Source organism: Schistocerca americana, chromosome 7 (genome assembly GCF_021461395.2).
Source record: "Schistocerca americana isolate TAMUIC-IGC-003095 chromosome 7, iqSchAmer2.1, whole genome shotgun sequence".
NCBI lineage: Eukaryota > Metazoa > Arthropoda > Insecta > Orthoptera > Acrididae > Schistocerca > Schistocerca americana.
The window spans coordinates 310,911,260-310,928,530 of record NC_060125.1 but is presented as its reverse complement, the minus strand read 5'-3'; the positions used below and the strand labels follow the sequence as shown (position 1 = coordinate 310,928,530).

At 41.6% G+C, this 17,271-nt stretch overlaps 1 protein-coding gene across 2 annotated transcripts in view; it reads left to right on the top strand.

The window, feature by feature from the left end:
* LOC124622543 (transmembrane protein 53) overlaps positions 1-17,271 on the top strand; it is a 185,787-nt gene that overhangs the window by 147,425 nt on the left and 21,091 nt on the right. Inside the window, exons 1-3 of one of the 2 annotated variants that reach the window (XM_047148279.1) lie at positions 15,267-15,423; positions 15,510-15,615; positions 16,721-17,023. In XM_047148279.1, coding sequence (XP_047004235.1) covers positions 15,526-15,615; positions 16,721-17,023 — 393 coding nt within the window. In that variant the 5' untranslated portion in view covers positions 15,267-15,423; positions 15,510-15,525. Of the gene's footprint in view, positions 1-15,266; positions 15,424-15,509; positions 15,616-16,720; positions 17,024-17,271 lie in introns of those variants that run through there. The other variant, XM_047148278.1, reaches the window with a different exon arrangement.

Here is a 17,271-nt window from a genome sequence, read left to right as displayed (position 1 = left end):
TGGGCTGCGAACAAATGCTTGCTGGATGCGTGCTACATTTTCATCACTCGTTCTCGGCCGTCCAGAACTTTTCCCTTTGCACAAACACCCATTCTCTGTAAACTGTTTATACCAACGTTTAATACACCACCTATCAGGAGGTTTAACACCATACTTCGTTCGAAATGCACGCTGAACAACTGTCGTCGATTCACTTCTGCCGTAATCAATAACACAAAAAGCTTTCTGTTGAGCGGTCGCCATCTTAGCATCAACTGACGCTGACGCCTAGTCAACAGCGCCTCAAGCGAACAAATGTACAACTAAATGAAACTTTATAGCTCCCTTAATTCGCCGACAGATAGTGCTTAGCTCTGCCTTTTGTCGTTGCAGAGTTTTAAATTCCTAAAGTTGTGGTATTCTTTTTGAATCACCCTGTATAATTGATGAATGAATAGTTCACCTGACTATTATCTATTATATGGGCCCACGTTTTTCGTTTTAAATTCTACAAGTATTTTCATAGCTATTAAAAACTCACAAGCACATATTTTCAGGACTATCTGTATGGGGCCAGGAGAAACTGTTATACGCTTTAGTCGGTTTTAAAATGTGTTATATTAAAAATCTTTTATTTAAATAATTGCCTTTCTCCCCTGTGCCTCCTTTACACTTTCCAGTCAGCCGTTGTGGTGCCTCCAAATTGTAAGACTTTTCCTCTGCCCTTGTCCACTCTGAATCATAGGCAGTAAATTTTAATGTTCTTCTTTTCTTCCTTCTAGCTGTAGGTTTTTGTAGCGTGGACCAGCCGACCTTGGCAGTGATCTTGCGTTACCGGGAAACTGACCTAGTTGCACAGTGCCCTTTATCTCGGTTCCAGATACCAGACGCAGCCACTTATCTCTAGCATTCTGCAGTGGCCACGACTCGGCAAACTGCACACGATAAGAAATAATATTCCCAGAAGGCACTGCGACCGTTACAGGCAACGGAGCGCGTCACGGAAGTGGCAATCAAGTTTTTTTCTGAAAAACTTGGTGCAGTAAGTAAAACACGTGCATAAAAACAGAACTCAGTAAATTTTACAAACTTTACTGCCTCCAAATAACCATATGTCACATTTTAACGAATACAGCACTGGCGCAATTAAAACTTCGAGGAAGGCGTATGAAATGGAGAAACGAAGAATCGGATTCTTTCTACCCGCTCTGCAATGACAAAATCTGTATGCGGTAGACCTGTCCTCATTGCACCTACGTAGATTTTCGGTTTTCATTTTTTTTACACCTTTATGCACATTCTTCCTTTGCAAACGATCACACTTTGTGTCGCGGGTGGGTTCTTACTGTTCTACGAGGGATATTCTGAAGAAAAAAAAAAAAAAAAGATTGCCATGGTTCTAAAAACAAATGAATTTTTTTGTATTTGACAGCTTCTTTCTCTTGTTTTGGGAGTTTATTGCAGTGTAGATTGTTGAATTTTCCGGCAAATCGTCATTAATCACTAAACATTGAGAAGATCGGCTTAGAAATGCATTTGGCGAAGAAGCCCCATATGACGCATAATCGATCTTTTCGTAGTGACAACTTTCGTGAAGGACGCCCGAGAACTGCTGTTAGCGATGGAAATCTTGTCGCTGTTCGACAATGCTTGAAGAAGATTGACGGGCATCTTATGAATTTATTCAGGCGACATTCGGTATTGGTATCAGTGAAATCCAAAAAAAGCTGTATCAACAGTTAGACGATACTGCGGATGTTAAATTTATTTTATGCCGGGATCGTTCCGTTGTTAAGCCTATGTAACATCCTACCAGGGTACAATTTAAACTAATGTATAACCTGAATTGAAAACAACTGGGCACAGCTGAATGGGTGTACAGAAAAAACTTCGTTATGGATTCCCCATAAACTGATTCCCGATCGAAAACAACAACGCACTGATTGGCGCAGAAAAACTATGGAAAAATTCCAAGGCGGCATTTCAGATATCTCTGGAATGTCGTTTCTAATGACGAACCATGGGCTTACTGTTAAAATCTTGAAAAGAAAAGTCGATCGGTTCACTGGGTCTTGCGAACAGAACCTAAGCCTATAAAAGTCCGACAATTTCGCAGAGCTTATGATAGTCCCTAGCATTTTTTTATAAAACGTGTCGTATTGTAACTGTAGCATTAGAAAGTAGGACATACCACTACTGCCAGTTAGTACTCAAATGTCTGTTTATCGCAATTTTCTGAAAAAGTCCATGAAAAATGCTGGAAAGGAAAATTAATTTTACATGACTACAACACATCGGCACATACAAAACCGACAACTGAATAACTGGAAGTCCTAAAGGTCAGCACTATCTACCCTACACCATCCAGCCCTAACCTAACACCGTGCGATTTCTTTTTTGTTTCCGAAAATTAAAGATAAAATGCATGGAATCAATTTTTCGTCATCAGATGAAGCAGGTGAACATTTAAAAACCAGGTTTCTGAAGTGAGTCAGGGAGAATGACATCACTGGTTGCAAAACTGTGTTGATGTTAAAGGGAAATATTTTAAGAAAGAATAAAATCATTTAATATTTTTTTCTTGAAACTGAGCCTTGTTTGAGTTTCTAAAACTTCTCAGTATCGACCTCGGAGTAACAGCTTAGCTCATTACTAGTGCAGTGCGGACAGGAAGCAGCAGAATTACGACTGGCATTGTTCCACAGAACTATGCGTTCCCCCGACCACATTTGCCAAGCTTGTTTCGATTACGCTGCAGAAGTTTCATTGGGACGTTCTTACCCATCCTCCATACACCTCTACCTCTTCCCATATGATTTACATATTTTTGGAGCCCGGAAGAAAGACATTCGTGGCCGTCGATTTGCTTCGAAGTTGTGCACCGCTAGATACAATCATGGTTCTGTAGCCACTGGAAATTTTTTTCCATAAAGGCATTCACCATCTTGCACCACAGAGAGATAAATGTATTTGCAGTTATGGTGATTACTTTTGAAACAGTAAACAGTTTACTTACTTTTTTTTCCATCTACCTCGTTTTCATTTGACTGCCCCTTATAGGTTTAGCGTGTTGTTCTGGGTGTTGTGTGATGTCCTTAGGTTACTTAGGTTTAAGTAGTTCTAAGTTCTAGGGGACTGATGACCATAGATGTTAAGTCCCATAGTGCTCAGAGGCATTTTGTTGTTCTGGTTCACCTGCGGTCAGAAGCCGGAATGTGGGTCTATTTATTTAGCCTTTGGCTAATATACACAATTGTCAACAGATATATACAAATCAGAAGCAATGCCCTTGACAAGTTTACATGTATCGCTGAATGTCCAGTTCTTTAATACAGTGCACAGCCTCTGGTGTTGCTAACAGTAAATAATCTTTATATGCTGGAATCTGAGGGTCGCTGACAATGTGAGCGGAGCTTGGTGCTACCCAGTCACAATATGAATTGGGCAGCTTGTTCCACTTATGGAATGTATCTTCGTAGTGGCCATGGCCTGTTCGGATTCCATTCAGGGCAGTACATATTTTGAACGGTAAGTGAGAGGTACTAGGAAGCTTAGCACCTGAGATGATCTTATGTAGGCGCATGTGTGTTATTGCTTACCACCGACCTTTCCATTCTTCGAGGTTTAATAGCTCTGGCAACCATGCCAGAAGCATCACGCAAGTTCTGACGCGATTGTAGCCTTTTAAGACTTAAGTGAGGCAGGTCTCTATGCGTGGGTAGATTAGGATTCCTGGAGACCTTGCTGAATTCCCTCATAAGAGCAATAGACCTGCCGTCTGCCTGCTTAGCTGAGTGGTAGCGGGCCCGGCTTCGATTCCCGGCCGGGTTGGAGATTTTCCTCCGCTCCTGGACTGGGTTTGTGTTGTCCTCATCATTATGTCGTCATGACCGGCACGCAAGTCCCCCGATGTGCCGCCATCAGAAATAACACTTGAAACTCGGCGGCCGAACTTCCCCTGATGGTTCCTCCCGGCCATCAATGCCACGCGATCATTTCATTTCAATAGACTCGGGCAAAATTGGCGGGCTAACACTTGCTAACACGGAAGCCAATGAAATGAGGTAGATCTGACAGTGCCAGACATTTTGCGCATAGTATTTCTCGTTCGGTGTCTACAAGCTGGTGGTAAGTGCGATACATCGAAGACACATACTAGTGGAACATGCAAAATAAGCACCCTGAAGAAATGGTCCAAATGAATGTGACTTCATTCACATATTATGCAGACATACAGTTTAGATGATCAGAACAGAGCGTGATACATGTGTTAAGACAGATTGTCTTGCACAACGATCTCCGTATATATTGTGTAGTTTCCTTAGCACCAGTGCAGTCCAACCGTGCGTTGAGACTATCGTTTAGGTGTCAGATGTCATTTTGGGAGAGCGCACCGCATTGTTTATACACGGTCCAGTTACATTTTGATCTCCAGCTATGATAAGATGTCAAAGTGCACTAACCACCCACGGACCTCAGGTGGCAGCACTAGCAGTGGAGGGTATACAAGATGTGACAATAAAGTAATTAGACTGAATTTCTTTGCAAGATGTGGCAACCCTGCAGACTTGCGTCAGCACAGTATCTTTGACCTTGGTCTATAAGCTGCTTCTAGTCCAAGCGGCACATCGGCACATCGATGCAACTGCTCAGTCATGAGTTGAGCTGTAATAAGTTAACACGTGTTTGTGTCTCTCATCACAGAAATGGAACCGCATAATATTGCGCAATGGTATGCCATTTCTTTTTGCGTTAATTGGGTGAAAGCTGGACAACTTATGGTAAGCTTCAGATGGCTTTTGGAGAGGAGGTTATGTCAAGAGCTCAAGTTTTTCGTTGTCATAAAATGTTTAGTGAAGGCAGAACGAATATTGAAGATGAAGACCACAGTGGACGACCATCAACCTCGTGGATGGATGTCAACTTGGCCACAGTGCGTGAACTTGTACGATCTGATCGAAGATTATCCATGAAAATGATTGCAGAAGAACTGAACATCAATCGAGAAACAGTTCGTCTAATAATAACTGAAAATCTTGGTATTGCTGATAACTGGATTTTGCATCACGATAATGCGCCATCCCATACCGCTCTGTCAGTACAGCAATTTTTAACATCAAAACAAATTTCAGTACTACCACAGCCACTTTATTCGCCAGATACCGCTCTGTGCGACTTTTTTGTATTTCCAAGAGTCAAAACGACTGTCAAGGGACACCATTTTCAAACAGCACAGGATGTCCAAAAAGCTGTGACGAGGGCCTTGGACTATATTGCAGAATATGAGTTCCAGAATGTTACCATCAATGGCAGAAGCGCTGGGAAAAATGTGTGCAATCAGAAGGGAACTGCTTTGAAGGGAGAACACTAAACTTGACTAAAACGGTAAGCAACGTTTTTTTTTTCACATCAGTCTCATTACTTTATTGTCGCACCTCGTATAATGCGTGTTGGGGGGAGGGGGGCGGCCGAAAAACAGAACACTCATTGTCATAATGCGGAAACGGAGCGATTTAGCTGATGTCCAAAAGAGCATGTTCGTTGGCTTTCGGGTCAAGTGTGGAAGCAGTTTAGAAACGGCTGAGTTTATAAACTGCATCCCGCGTGATTAAAGTATACCGCGCATGTGAAAACGGCGCTACCTGATCCAGCGCCAAGGCAACTTTGATCCACCATGGGCAATAGATGAGAGGAGCGAATGACGACTGCAAAGATGTATAGGAGCCGAATAGACGTGCAACTGTTGAGCAACTGGCCGCCAATGAACCAAGGGACTACTAACAGTGTCTCCTCAAGGACTGTTCAACGAACGTTGCTGCGCATTGGCCCACACAGCAGGCACCTGGTTCATGCACCCATCATGCTGATTGCTATTCATCGGCAAAGAAGGCTGCATTTTGCACGCCAGTACCGCAGCTGAACGTCCACCGAATGGCTATAGGTGGCCTTTCCAGATGAATCAGTTTTTATGGTCCTTCGGACCAATGGCCTTTGTAGTATATGGCCCTGCAGCAAACGTTGGAAGGGTCTGGGAGGAGGAGGAGGAGAAGGAGGAGGAGGAGATTGGTGTTTAACGTCCCGTCGACAACGAGGTCATTAGAGATGGAGCACAAGCTCGGATTAGGGAAGCATGGGGAAAAAATCGGCCGTGCCCTTTCACAGGAACAATCCAGGCATTTGCCTGAAGCGATTTAGGGAAATCACGGAAAACCTAAATCAGGATGGGTTTGAACCATCGTCCTCAAGAATGCGAGTCCAGTGTACTAACCACTGCGCCACCTTGCTCGGTGAAGAATCTGGGCTGGAGGAGGGGGCATTATGTCTAGGGAATGTTTTCGTGGCATTCCCTGTGTGATCTGGTCATTCTGGAAGGTACATTAGATCAAAACAAGTACGCATCTATTCTTGGGGACCGTGTCCACCTCTAAATGCAGTTTGTTTTCGCCCAGCAAGGTGGCATCTACCAGGAGGACAATGCAACGTGTCAGACAGTTCGCGGTATACGCGCGCGGTTCGAAGACCACGAGGATGGTTTTACCACACTTCCCAGGCCACCAAACTCCCTGGATTTAAACCCAGTCGAGAATCTGTGGGACTACCTCGAACAAGCTTTAAGCGCCATGGATCCTCAGGCGATATACCAAGCGCAGCTGGCCATGATACTGGAGCTGGCATGATTCCACATCCCTGTCGGTACATTTCAGAACCTCATTGACTCACTTCCTGCACGTCTCGTAGCGGCCTGCGTTGCTAAAGGTAATTATTCAGGCCTTAGACAGGTGTCACATTAATGTTACTGGACAGTGTGTATGTTCTATTTTGTACAGGTCCCACGCACTTGAGCAATATTCCGGGATAGGTCGCACAAGTGTTTTGCATGCAATTTCCTATGCAGACTGATTGCATTTCTCTAATATTCTATCAATGAATCGCAGTCTGCCATCTGGTTTACTTAGAACTGTGCCTACCAGTACGTGAACGTTCCATTTCGTATTCTCACAAGCTGCTACAACCAGCTATTTGTTTGAATTGACGAATTCCAAAAGTGACTCATTGATACTGCGGTCGTATACGATACTCAGCCGAAAGCAGTGCTACGAATGCCAAACGTTACATAATACGTATTAATTGAAGTCTCTTGAGTGAGCGCGCCAAGTTTCCATCACTTTCAACAGATAGCGTAGCTGCAGGACAGTTTCAAAATGGCGTCTGTAGGTGATGTACGTTACAAGCAACGTGCCGTCATTGAATTTCTCACTGCAGAGAAAGAAACTGTGGGGAATATTCACAAACGCTTGTGCAAAGTAATGGAGCACCTATTGTCGACAGAAGTACAGTTAGTCGCTGGCGCACGGAGGGTAAGGTCATCAGAAGGCGGTTCGGCGGAGCTCCACGATTTGCAGCAGTCGGGGAGACCATCCAAGGCTGTCACACCTGACATGTTGCAGCGAGCTGATGTCACTCGAGAGGACAGACGCATTACGACTCGGCAGTTGGCGCTGCATCTGTCAATCAGCAGAGGAAGTGTGGATGCAGTTATCCGCACTCTTGGATAATCAAAAATGTGTGCAAGACGGGTCCCGCGGTGTCTAACGGTGGATCACAAATCGCACAGAAAAAACATTTGTCTTGATTTGTTCAACGTTTTGAAGATGGGGAGGCCTTCTTGTCCCGGGTTGTGACAGGTGATGAAACCTGGGCTCACCATTTTCAGCCCGAAACAAAACGACAGTCGGTGGAATGGCGTCATTCCCACTTCCCACAGAAGACAAAAAATCAAAGCAACTGCTTCCGTCGGTAAGGTCATGATCAGCGTGTTCTGAGACTGTGAAGTTGTGATTCTCATTGATGTGATGCTAAGAACCGGTACTATTAATTCAGAAGTATATATCAACACATTAACAAAACTCAGACGCGCTTCCGGCGGCTTCGGCGCCACAGCAACCCAGGAGATGATGTGCTGCAACACGAGAACGCTCGGTTCCGCACAAGTCTCAGGACTGCTACCGTCGCAAAACAGGGTTGGGTAGTGTTACCCCATCCACACTAAAGCCTTGACCTAGCCCCCTCGGTCTTCTACCTGTTTGCGCCAGTAAAGGATGCCATTCGTGGAAGACATTTTGAGGACGATGAGGTGGTGATTCACACAGTGAAGCACTGGCTCCGCTTCCACGACAAGGATTGGTACCGACAGGGCATACACGCCCTCGTTTCGCGCTGGAGGAAGACCATAGAACGGGATGATGACGATGACGACGACGACGACGACGACGACGATGATGATGATGATGATGATGATGATGATGATGATGATGAGGTCCCATACTCCGAGGAGCGGGAGACCCGCACCGCCGACTAGGCAAGGTCCTAGCGGAGTTGGTTTGTCATTGCCATCCTCCGACCGTAATGTGGAAGAAGGATGATGATGAAGACGACACAATAACACCCAGTCATCTCGAGGCAGGGAAAATCCCTGACCCCCGCCGGGAATCGAACGCTACCGCAAGACCACGAGCTGCGGACATAGAAGGCGATGCAGATAACGTGGAAAAATAGGCTGTGTAGATAAAACCCCATTCTTTCGTTATTTATTTAGTTTTTTATTTACACTTCAAGTTCCGCAGGACCAAACTGAGGAGCAAATTTCCAAGGTCATGGAACGTGTCAGTAGATAAAATTACAACATAAAAGTAATAGCAGATAAAAATAAAATATTTATGAACTCGAAAATAGTCATTTCATAAGTTTAAGTAAGGACAATCAACAATACAACAAGAATCAGGTTATTTTTTCAAGGAACTCCTCGACAGAATAGGAGTGACCCATGAGCAAACTCTTCAGTTTCTTTGAAAGCGCGTGGATTACTGCTATGATTTTTGAATTCGAGTTGTAGCTTATTGAAAATGGATGCAGCAGTATACTGCACACCTTTCTGCGCAAGAGTTGAGGAAGTCCAATCCAAATGCAGGTTTGATTTCTGCCGAGTATTAATTGAGTGAAAGCTGCTTATTCTTGGGAATAAGCTAATATTGTTAACAAGAAATGACGGCAAGGACTAAATATATTAGGAGGCCAATGTCAAAATACCCAAACGCGTGAACAGGGGTCAACAAGAGGTTCGTGAGCTTACACCACTTATTGCCCGAACCGCCGGTTTCTGAGCCAAAAAAATATCCTTTTAGAATGAGAAGAGTTGCCCCAGAATATAATACCATACGACATAAGCGAATGAAAATAAGCAAAGTAGACTAATTTTAGTGTCGAACGATCACTCACTTCAGATGCCGTTCGAATAGTAAAAATGGCTGCATTAAGTCTTTGAACAAGATCCTCAACGTGGGCTTTCCATGACAGTTTACTATCTATCTGAACACCTAGAAGTCTGAACTGTTCAGTTTCACTAATCATATGCTCATCCTCTGAAATTAAAACGTCGGGTTTTAAACTGTAAAAACTGAGTCTTACTTTGATTTAGCGTTAGTTTATTTTCTACAAGCCATGGCCTTAGGTTATGAACTGCTCTATTTGAAATCGAGCCAATGTTCCACACAATATCCTTTACTACCAAGCTAGTGTCATCAGCAAACAGAAATATTTTATATTTACCCCGTAATACTTTATATAAACAAGGAACAGGAGTGGTCCTAATACTAATCCCTGGGGCAACCCCCCCCCCCCCCCCCCCCACTTGACCGTACCCCACACAGATCACCATCACAGCCATTCTCAACATTGTGAATAATGACCTTTTGCTGTCTGTTACTAAAGTAATAGGTGAACCAATTGTGAGCTACTCCCCGTGTTCCATAACGGTCTAACTTCTGGAGCAATATTTTGTGATCAACACAATCAAACGCCTTAGTTAAATCAAAAAATATGCCTAGCGATCGAAACCTTTTGTTTAACCCATCCAGTAACTCAGAGAGAGAAAAAAATAGCATTTTGAGTTGTTAAGCGACTTCTAAAGCCGAAATGTACATTTAATAGCAAATCATGTGATATAAAATGATCAATTATCCTTACATACACAGCCTTTTCAATAACTTTAGCAAACACTGATGGCATAGAAATAAGTCTAAAATTTTATAAAGCGGCTTTACTACTGAGTACTTTAATCGTCCAGGAAACTGACCATTCCTAAAGGAAAAATTACAAATTTGGCTAAATACAGGGCTAACATGTGCAGCACAGTACTTTAATATTGTGCTAGGCACTCCATCATAACCATGAGAGTCCATAGTCTTCTGTGATTTAATTGTTGACTCAATCTCCCCCTTGTCTCTATCACATAGGAGTATTTCAGACATCAATAGCGGAAAGGCATTTGCCAAGAGTTATACGATTCCCTGTAGAAGCTAAATATTTATTTAACTCTCCAGCAATGCTCAGAAAATGGTTGTTAAATTCTGCACATATATCTGATTTATCGGTAACAGAAATATTTTTACTGAAAAGCTGACTTTATATAGTCGACCTTGTGCTGCTGACAACACACTTCCTTCACAGCTGACCAATTGGTTTTAATTTTATCCCGTGAATTAGCTATTCTCTTTGCATACCACATAATCTTTGCCTTCCTAATAACATTTTGGAGCACCTTACAATACTGTTTGTAATGGGATATTGCAGCTTGATTGTGACTACCTCTAACATTTTGATGTAATTCCCTCTTTGTTCTACATGACATCCTTATCCCACTAGTCAGCCACCCGGTCTGCCTATTACTGCTAGTACCCCGTTTAGAACATTCTAATGGAAAGCAACCCTCAAAGAGCATGAGAAATGTATTAGGGAAAGCATTATATTTATGAAATTACAATGAATTCACTACGCTTAGCTGCATAAAGGCGTTGATATACGTCAACGGTGACAGTCAAAAATGTGTGCCCCGACCGGGACTCGAACCCGGGATCTCCTGCTTACATGGAAAGACGCTCTATCCATTTCTTTATTCATTTTGTTCGATATTGGTCGTAGCGTTTTGGTCTGGGTAGACGTCACAAGACATCCGTTCAAGTTGATCGTTGATTCTTTGACTCAGTTTTTTTATTACAGAGAGTGTGCAGCCCTCTGACCGAACACTCTGAGCGACCGTGCCGGCGTCCATCTGATCCACCGAAGATAGTGCGACTGCAGGGACTTGTCTCCGGCACGCCACCCGTGAGACCGACATTTCCAACTTATTGTCCCGCACTATATTCATAATGCCCCTGCCCATTATACTCATTACTCGCGGCTTTTTGCCGATTACCGTAAGAGTTCGGGCTGTGTTTGTGCATCCGCGCGCACACACACACACACACACACACACACACACACACACATATATATATATATATATATATATATATATATATATATATATATATATATATATATATATATATATTGCTGTTGGATTAACTTTCCTACACAGTTTGTAATTACATATGACATTTGTTTGAGTAGAAAAGCCTTTTAGTGTTAAAAATTTGTGCATCATGGTCAGAAAGGCAATTTACTCTTTTACTAACAGAATGCCCATCTAGTAATAAAGAATGAATAAAAATATTGTCTATGGCTGCGCTACTGTTCCCCTGCACCCTAGTTGGAAAAAACACAATCTGCATCAGATCATTTGAATTTAGGAGATCTACCAACATCCTTTTTCTTGTACCATCATACACAAAATTTATATTGAAGTCGCCACGTAAAACTAATTTCTGGTACTTGCTACAAAGTGAATCAAGGGCCCTCTCTAGTTTGATTAGAAATGCTCTGAAGTTAGAGTTAAGGGACCTATAAATAACAACAATTAGATGTTTAGTTTCAGCAAATTCAACTGCCCCTGCACAACATTCAAATATCTGTTCAGTGCAGCCTATGGACTCAAAAGGAATACTGTTTTTTTTTTTTTTTTTTTACGTACATAGCCACTCCCCCACCCCGCAAGGAATTCCTTGAAAAACAGCCAGCTGATATGTGTGTAATTCTCATTACATTCAACACAGAATTGTCGAAGAAAAAGAATGCGGTGCATCACTTTCTGGGCAACCAACGTACGTTTTGAGACGCGAAAGCTTTTACGTTTCTGGTGATTTATAGTAAGCTTCCAGTCTTTTAGAACTTTCAAATCTTGTCAAAATCTACGTAAATAAAATGGTTCAAATGGCTCTGAGCACTATGGGACTTAACTGCTGTGGTCATCAGTCCCCTAGAACTTAGAGCTACTTAACCTAACTAACCTAAGGACATCACACACATCCATGCCCGAGGCAGGATTCGAACCTGCGACCGTAGCGGTCACGCGGCTCCAGACTGTATCGCCCAGAACCGCACGGCCACTCCGGCCGGCTCTCTACGTAAATATTTAAGCAACTTTTACAGATAGTAATTCGTGGCATATAACTGCATTAGATGACCTGTGCAGTTCGTGATGTATATTAATCACATGACACTAAATATTTGAGACTTTTTTTGCCTTGATAGATGAGCAAAAAGGAATTTGTGTCGAACAGAACGAAGAAATGCTGGGCAAATTTCACGAAGGCAACTTTAGGCTTGTTTCTGATGTTGTTGTTGGCAATTAAATTCAGGGTCATTTCTGTTTAGAAATTGTGTGTCAGTCAAAAATTTGAATCTTCCTCTGAGCACCTAGTAACGAAACTGAAGCAGCCAAGAAGTGTCAAACGAGAAATGGTGGCGACTTCCTTCTCTAGAAGCGGTCATATTGCAGCTGTACTTCCGGTGAAGCAAAGGACTGTCATTCCCTGCTTATGTCAGTGATACACAACAGTATGCCTACGAAAAGTTCTCGAAGGACAGAAGGGAATCATTCTGCATTATAACAGTGCGCCTGCAGACTTGGTCACTCCTATCGATTTGTTCATGAAGTACACAGATGTTCAACACGTGACTCATCCTCCCTGCGCTCATGATCGTGGCTTTGTTCCATGTGATCATTTCCGGTTCGCCACAAGGAAAAATTCCATGAACTGAAGACGATTCACCATCCATGGAATAATCTGAAAATGCTACGTAAGTAAGCTTTCAGCACTTGACGAAAATTAATCGAAAAACTGTCTCGAGATCTGGTTTACAACAATTCAGTAGCGCATAGTTACATTGCGAGAGCTTAGAGATAAAAAAGAATAATCAAAGCAGTTTTATATTTTCTATTGTTTTGCGTTAAGTCGGTCAGATCTTTCATAGTGACCCTTCTGTGCAATAACTTAATAATACGCTAAGCATGAGAGAAAGTAGAAATTCACTTTCCGGAAGTGGAATGGGTGAGACACCCGATCCGTATTCGAAAAGCGCGGTATAAGAATCATGTCTGGCAAACCTGATTTAAATTTGGCTTTATTTCCCCAAATCACGTCACGTGGTGTGGACTTTTAACACACCCACGGCTGTTTCTTACCCATTTCTGTGAAGAAATGGGTAAGAAACTGCCGTGGGTGTGTTTGCTAGTAGGCCCATTTCATCTACAATGACCTAATCTTCGATGAAAAGTTCAAGCTCCAATATTTCTTCTTACCGCATTAACATACTGATAAGATCTCGTTTCAGCATGGTATTTCTCCAACTTGAGTAACGTATGTGTTAAATGTGTCACTTGTAGTATATGGATGATACCAGAGTAGTCTCATTTTGAAAATGAGCGAAATGTGGGTTCCAATTATTGATTTCGTGCATTACAATCAAAAACTCATTAATCGAGTTAAACAATGTGCTCCTCACTTCTAGCCTAGCATAAATAGCAGAATTTGACTCTTATGTTATCAGAAATAAGTACATTGGGCTCATATTTTGCATTCTGGAGGTACACAGCCCAACAGACAAAGAACTTAAGTTACTATTGCTGAACTCTGGACCTTTGTGTACAGCCTCTCGAACTGCTCTACAAGCAGCCCAGCAGTCTTCCCCATCACTCTTCCCTAGTTGTGTCTGACCCACGCACTCTTGTATACGCTTCCAAGCAGATTATTTCTATTCAACCTTTTTTGCGTCACAAATATTTATCAAGCAGCAAGGAATTTATTTTGTCTAGAATGTTTCTGTCGCCTACTCAACTGTGGTGTCATTTTGTAACTCCTCGACCAGTAGCATAAATGTGCATTTCGTCATTTTTTTGTTTCCACGACTTCTTAAATGTATTCTTAAAGACAGTATTTTAATTAACTGACGATAAATTCTATTGCAGAACTAAGTGGAAGATTTCCATTTTTGCAATGGCAATATCAAGTATCGAATCGACACACGAGACACGCTCGAATGGCGTAGTACGTAGACTGCTGTCCGCGAAAGACAGGTGCTCTTTTTTTAATTGCGACCGAGGAACATATAGTAAATAGAGAAATATTTAAAGAGGAGGAGGAGGAGGAGGAGAGAAATATTTTATTTAAACGTCTTTTTCGTTTATGATGATGCTATGACCGACCAATGTGTTCTGTCTGAAGCTATTGCATAACAGTTTGTGATTAGGACAAAGTTATAAGCCTGAAGTTGGAACTAGATATTATTTTTATTTCTAAATCCTACGAAAATAATTATAAACAGTAATTTTTCTTTGCTGGTTGAAGAGAATCGATGGCATATTATCATTTACGAAACACCGATTTTGTTGAGACTTTCATTGTCAGTTGTTTATTGCATATATCACTATTTTTAAGTCGGTAATCGAATTCAGTGTACGGTAAAAGATGTACGTACTATTATGGGTACAATATAGTCTATTCAACAATCAGATCTGCAACGTAGTTGAATATAATTCTTTCGGATTTCTTGCGGCGTTCAGTGTAAATAGAAAGTTACCGTTGATGTCTTCCCCTGTCCTTATCGTCAAAGGGCGACTGTTGTTGTCGATGCAGTATGTAATTACACAACGATATCAGAAGTAGGACAGAGATATGAAGAATAATCATTTGACATATACTTTGCTTGAGACGCGAGTATGCTAAAAGGCCCGCGTCGAAGTTCCGACGCGAAATGAAATGCAGCCAACCGTATGAAACCAATAATCGAAGCGTACCGCGACGCAGAGACGAAAATAACATGGCGTTAAAACGTAACTGAAATGATATACGTATTGCGTAGCTCTGATGGAACGTTCAGACTCATTTTACGAAGCTTTAAGTTCAATTTGAGGTAATTTAAAACATTACAAATGAACCATAAGTAATCAAACTGTGTAGATGTTATCGACTACTGTCATTCGTGTGCGGATACTCTTTGACAGATTTGTCATAACGATGGTCCTCTACAGCGCTTTATTAACGAATAGTGTTGCGATATTGTTTTTGTTACAATAATTTTGTTTGTAATGCACATGATGATGTCATTCGCTTGCTAGCTTGGTAATATTAGGAAGAATCATAAGCGCTTAAACACTTTGATTTTTTTATGCATTTCATCCAAGGTAACAGCGCATTCGATGAACTACAGAATAGTACCGACTCTACTGTAAGTGCTTTAGTAAAGTACGTATATAGGCATGAATACTTGTTGTAGGCGAAAAATAACCTTTATTATTTTTCTATTTTTTTCAGATATTGGATGTAAGCAATGAGACTGTACAGGACAGCCCTCACCGTCATACTCAAAGGCACAAGTGCTGCGGGAACTACTTGTGTCATAGATAATAACCATGCCAACGTAAGTAAGGCCTAATATATATTTTTTAGATTTACAGAATGCAAACGAACCGACTTTGTTTTTTCTTCTGGTTGTATACAACTGCCGTATTGGTTTTCTGCACCCGGGATATGCTAGTGAAGACCCTGTGGCTTGCAAACTACGATTTTACATAATTATCAGGTTATCGTTAGATCAGCGTCTGTAACTTACCACATGATGGTAATTATTATTTTTTAGCATTGCAGCTATGTGATAGTACAGTGACTGCCCCATCTCTACAGTTTCATGTGATACAACAGTGCTAGCTTTAAATGCATGCTTGACTCTTTAAAAGTACATATATGCATATTCGGTTAAAGTGGACCCATAAAATCGTGGTTGTGGTTACAGACTGATCTGTAGCACAGCCTGAGGTTTAGGTTGGGTGGTAATGTGTGACAGTTTGGTTGCGAGTTGGTGAAGTCAATGAATGTCAAAGCCAAATAACTACATTGTTGTTTGAGCATTTACTAAATTTGCTAACTAGAAACTGGTTCAGTTATAAGAGGTTTTTTGCCAATTTCTATTGTAGCCCTCAACATGAACGCATTCCAACCCCCGGACCACGCGCCCCCCCCCCCCCCCCCCTCACACATATATATTATATCCAATCCACACAAGTGACACTGTTTCCCCTCTCAAAGAGCAGCCCTCCTTCAGCCTGACGTAATTATTATTCACTTGGTATCATTAGTTCTCACTCCTCCTCTCTTCATCCAAAACCACATAAAATGAAAGTGACTTCCATTCTGCTATCTTTTCAGTGTACTACATCATATCATAAGACATTTTCACATTTCCAGATTGTTTATTAAATGTATACGGAGTAAGGTACACAGGAGCCTCCTTTCAGCCTTCCTTGCCTTGCACTGCATACTGTTTTTCCGAATTTATCGAGATTCCAATGTCTTTCATTTATTGATTTACACCATTAAATTCCAATGCACATTGTTAATAGGTTGATGACTGCATTATCTATGGACTCATTACTTGTTTGACATAATACATTGCTGATACAAGAAGCAACTTTGTGAGTTATATTGGTAGGAAGATAAGTACTAATGCATTTGTTTCTGTTTTTCAGAAATTTCTTCTTTCTGCACCAAATTCAGCATTGCTCTTGAGTTTTCAGAGGAGCTATACAACTAATGAACTTTCAAAAAATCTACAGCTGACAAGTAATGATGAAGTAAAAATTGACAAATCTTTTGGGTTCAAAATTGTTTCCAAGCCTACAAACAAACCACTGGTAGTGTTGCTACCTTGGTTGTTAGCACAACAGAAACATGTCATGAAATATGGAAGGTTTTACTTGGACCAAGGGTTTGATGTGCTAAAAGCGTCTCTGACACCATGGCAGCTGCTGTGGCCAACTAAAGGCAGCCAGGTAAGTGGAGATGGTCTTCCATTTTATAGAATATCTCACAGAATAGAGAGAAAATGAAGAGTAGTATTATGTTGTGATTTGTATCATAAAATTCAACAAAATCTGTCTTTAAGGATAGAATGTACAGCATTATTGTAGCCATCCAGTCCAAACTTATTCTTGTTGTTCATGGCAGTGAAATTACTGATGGTTCATTTTATTGGTATGCCTTTTAATGTTGGCCATTCAATAAAATTTTCAACTTCTTA